At 35.7% G+C, this 4,791-nt stretch overlaps 1 protein-coding gene across 1 annotated transcript; it reads right to left on the reverse strand.

Moving 5' to 3' along the window:
• Positions 1-99: 99 nt before the first annotated feature.
• On the reverse strand, positions 100-4,791 carry LOC105116383 (transmembrane protein 87A-like). The gene is made up of 5 exons (XM_011013714.1): positions 4,006-4,791; positions 2,412-3,330; positions 1,922-2,017; positions 1,275-1,411; positions 100-377 (listed from the first exon to the last, which is right to left on the reverse strand). The coding sequence occupies exons 1-5, from the start codon at positions 4,206-4,208 to the stop codon at positions 203-205; spliced, it is 1,530 nt and encodes a 509-aa protein (XP_011012016.1). The 5' UTR covers positions 4,209-4,791; the 3' UTR covers positions 100-202.

Consider the following 4,791-nt stretch of genomic DNA (forward strand, 5'->3'; position numbering starts at 1 on the left):
ACATGGAAATACCACGAGCAAAAATGATAAACAAGAACTGAAGAAAAGCCATCCTATTGCAATCCCAAAGTAGACTTTTGCCTTGTATAATTTTGCTCCATGCATATTTAGGGAGTGATAGTTACAGCAATAACAGATGATTGCACCTGCTTTAGAGCGATGATTGCACACCTGCTTTAGAGCTTCGTAAATGAGATTTGCATTACTCTGTCTTATCTTCTTCCGAATCATTATTTGATGCTCCATTGCTGGCTTGCACTGGTCTAGGTTCCAGTGAACTTTGAACATCCTTAGAAGGTATGGTGGATGGTTTAATGAGTGTTAAAGTACCATCATCCCTATCAAACTCATCACTTGCATCATCTGAGTATGCGTATCTGTCAAGAAATCAAGAAATGATCAAGGAGAAGACAGTAACAAAATTAAGGTAAAGTAGATGCCTCAACCCAAGAAGATGATCTTTCTGTCAAGAAATCAAGAATCGATCAAGAAGACAGTAAAATAATTAAGGTAAGGACAATGGCCAACCTAGAAGATGATCTTTTATGCTGTGGCAGTGTTCCATAATAAGAGCACAAGTTTACTTGGAAAAGACATGATTCTAATTCATTCCATATAACAGAAAAAGCATTTACGTTCACATGGGAATGACCATATCCATATATTTCAGTAAGACAGGAGTGCTTAATAACTGAAAGACAGAACGATGAATACAAGTGCACAAGCATGTTGGATGGGTATTCTGTTTACATCTTTAGGTGAAAATAATGGTACGACAATATTAAACTATATAGTTATAAAGTATCTTTAGTGCCAATCCAAACAAACTGTAAATCCATCATTAAGTTCCTGTTGTCGAAAAAATGGTGACAGTTCATGAAGTTGATTGAAAGCACTTTTCATACCCTGTTGTTGCTGAACCACATCTTACTTAAGGTGTGTTCCCAAAAACTTTGAATTTTTTTTTTGCTTAAAATAATTTTTTTATGTTTTTACATCATTTTAATATGCTGATATTAAAAATAATTTTTTTAAAAAAAAAAACTTCATTTTGATGCATTTCTAAGCATAAAGCACTTTGAATCACCACCGCTACCACAATCCCAAACAGGCCTTAACACACCAAGTTAATACATAAGCAAAGCACCAACCTCTTATAAACCATTGTTGGGGCCTATTAAACATTGACATTTCTTCTTGGAGGTTGAAAAGAGATTTAACAATGACATTATGGTATAAAAAGGGGAAGGTCTAGCACAAAAACTATGCCTTACCGCATTGAGTTCTGAGAGGGAGCCCAAAGAGCACAGATGACACATAGGAGAGAGAAGGAAAGGACTCGCCAGAAAGCTGGGATGACCCACGCATTCTGCCAGCGCTCATTGTAAACATCATTTGCTTTGAAATACAACTGCAAGTAGAAAACTACAGAATTTAGTGACAATGGGATTCCATGAATGAAGTTGGATCAGTAAAACATTGTACAAACAGTTCTCTTTTTTATCTCAGTTTTGATAAAAGTACCAAATACAATACAGTTAATTTGAAACTGTCATGTCTTATTCACAATTTAAGCCATCCCATCCTATATTTTATCTGTTATAACCTGTCTCAGAGCTTTGTAAAACTCAAATACCTTACAAAATCATTAAAGTCAGAATGCAAGAACATAGTTTTATATTTAATAAGAAATTACTGTTGTATATATATATAAGAAAGAAAATGGAAAGACATTTTCTTTAAGTTCTATTCCAAATTCTGTAGTGCTAGATGCTAAGCAATTAGCTTACAGTAAAACATTGCAAGTAGTTAGAAAAACATCCGTGAATTATTTACGCTTTTACAGTAATTTTTTTGTAAAATCATTGTCCAGTGGCGAGGAAACTTAGTGCTAACATAGTCGGAAATTATAGTATATTACCTCATAGCATAACCAACCCACTGACACAATAACTGCTACAGCAAGAGCATTAGTGAATTTCCGGTATATATCCAGCTTGACCATCATCCTTTTAGCCTGTGACATCAAATGAGGAAGGAAATGTTATTATTCAAGTTAATTTCTATTGCTTTCAAACACGTACACTTGTAGTATCAGAAACTCTGATGTTTAAACGCATGTTACATGATTGATAATCCAGATACTTTGCTTCTGATTGATTTTATAGATTACCAAATCATCTGATACAAAGGGTATCAAGAGTAGTTCAAATCAACATGTAAAACAATTAACTAACACCATATGAAGTCCATAAGTTAAAAGAATGGAGTTCTATGTTTTCTGCATCAAATAGTAGCTTTAATAGTCATGAGTAAAATAGCAATCCATCCTATCCAGTATCCATTACAAGCTAAGAAGAAAAAAAGGCATTGCTGTGAATAAACATTATTCAGAATGTCAAACCAAGTACCTGAAGCTTATTTAAAGTCGCAGAAAGAGACTTAAATATCCAAATAATAATGAAAGCATCCAACATTGACACAGGAAGCACCAAAAACAGTCTGGCCCTCCCAGAAAGGTCACTGACAGTGCCAACATTTTCTACCAATTCAAGCACTTCAGATGCCACAAAAAAGGTCACTCCAACCAGTATCACCTTTGATGTAAGACCACCTAAGGTAGGTCTCACAACACCATAGCCCATTGAAACCATAAGAATGACAAGGCGTGCTACTGTAAGTTTAATAGTACCAAAAGTAACTGCCCATATAGTGATACCAGTTGGCCTAATTCCACTCTCGTTGAATTCAGCAAAGTCAAAATACCAGAAAGCCATCTCAAACATGCCCAGTGTTATCACCAATGTTATGCAATTTTGCAATGGAAAAACTTCTCGCCAGAATCTTGCATACTGAGAGAACCAGAATAATCCAAGTATAACAAAAGCAAGGGACATGAACCCATAAAATCTCATTAAAGGTGCCATTCTACCAGGTAAATAGCCACTGGGATTTTTCCATATAGTTTTCCCCTCGACAACTACCTCTTTAAGATTAGGATCACAATGCATGAAATACAAATTATACATCCCAGTACTGGATATCTGTATTGATTTTGATGGGAATGTCGCAACTAGCTCGTCTACATTGAATGAGACACCAAAGACTTGAGGCCAGCTGGGATCTTTTGTTGAAGGACGATGAATGATTTCTCCTTCTGAACAAACACCCAACTTCGCAAGATCAGCTGTGCAGCAGACAGCTCTTTGACCACCATAGGCTGAACCACCAACTAACTCTCGATCCTTTACCTCAAAAACAATAGCTTGTACCAACCCCGAACTATAGTTAGAAAATTCCTGAGTTCTCCGGAATGTAATCTTTTCAAAACTGGTGACAAATGACCACATAAAATTAGTCATTGGGGATGAATGATACTGAGAATATAAAGCACGATGCTGTATTTGATACAATATAACAACCGAGGCTATACATTGAAAGTTGTATGCCAATGAGACGAATTTTGATGATGACTTCCAAAAATAACATGGAAATACAAGGTCCTGAACAAGCCCAAATTGAACCAGGTACCAGATGCCCAGGTTAGGAATTTAAACTACTAAGCTCAAAAGTAGCAAGCTCATTTTAACCCTTTGCGACCCCGTGAGTAACAGAATCTCAATATTTAACTTCGGAGGATAATTCTCTATGCTATGTTAGAATTGATAAAGTTTACAATCTGTTCTCACTATATGCTTACATGATTTAAGACCACATTGAACCCTAATTCATCTTGAAAACCAATTAGTTCTTGTGAAGTGCATTATCTACTCCAATTCTAAAACTTGACCCACAATGGCGTAAATTTAGTAGATTACTGATGACAAAAATAAACTTTGGCATCTTCTCAGCAAAAACCTATCTTTGTTTTCATTTCTACATCACATTTGTAAGCATAACTATTTATAACTCCAAGAAGCAAGAGACCTTGTCATAATTACACTCAACACACACTTAGATATACAAGGTAAGCATGCAGATTGTGGAGAAATGAATAAGAATTACCGTATATAAGAGTCCCCATTAGCAGGAAGGACACTATTCTCATTGTGATTTCCAAGTGAAAATACAGTTCTCATAGCACTTTTTTTCATATAGTTACCGTTCCCAGTATGCGTAAGCATGGCTAGAGAACTACAATCCAATAAGGTATCAAAACTTAAACAAAAAAATGCTCCATCGTTTCCTCTATAACCAATAATGCACATTCAAGGATTACTGTAACAGGTACATAGAAATCTTATCTAAAAACCGTACATGGAAATACCACGAGCAAAAATGATAAACAAGAACTGAAGAAAAGCCATCCTATTGCAATCCCAAAGTAGACTTTTGCCTTGTATAATTTTGCTCCTGCAGTAATTCTCGATGCATATTTAGGGAGTGATAGATACAACAATAACAGATGATTGCACCTGCTTTAGAGCGATGATTGCACACCTGCTTTAGAGCTTCGTAAATGAGATTTGCATTACTCTGTCTTATCTTCTTCCGAATCATTATTTGATGCTCCATTGCTGGCTTGCACTGGTCTAGGTTCCAGTGAACTTTGAACATCCTTAGAAGGTATGGTGGATGGTTTAATGAGTGTTAAAGTACCATCATCCCTATCAAACTCATCACTTGCATCATCTGAGTATGCGTATCTGTCAAGAAATCAAGAAATGATCAAGGAGAAGACAGTAACAAAATTAAGGTAAAGTAGATGCCTCAACCCAAGAAGATGATCTTTCTGTCAAGAAATCAAGAATCGATCAAGAAGACAGTAAAATAATTAAGGTAAGGACAATG

Source organism: Populus euphratica, unplaced genomic scaffold (assembly GCF_000495115.2).
Source record: "Populus euphratica unplaced genomic scaffold, PopEup_1.0 scaffold922.1, whole genome shotgun sequence".
Taxonomy (NCBI): domain Eukaryota; kingdom Viridiplantae; phylum Streptophyta; class Magnoliopsida; order Malpighiales; family Salicaceae; genus Populus; species Populus euphratica.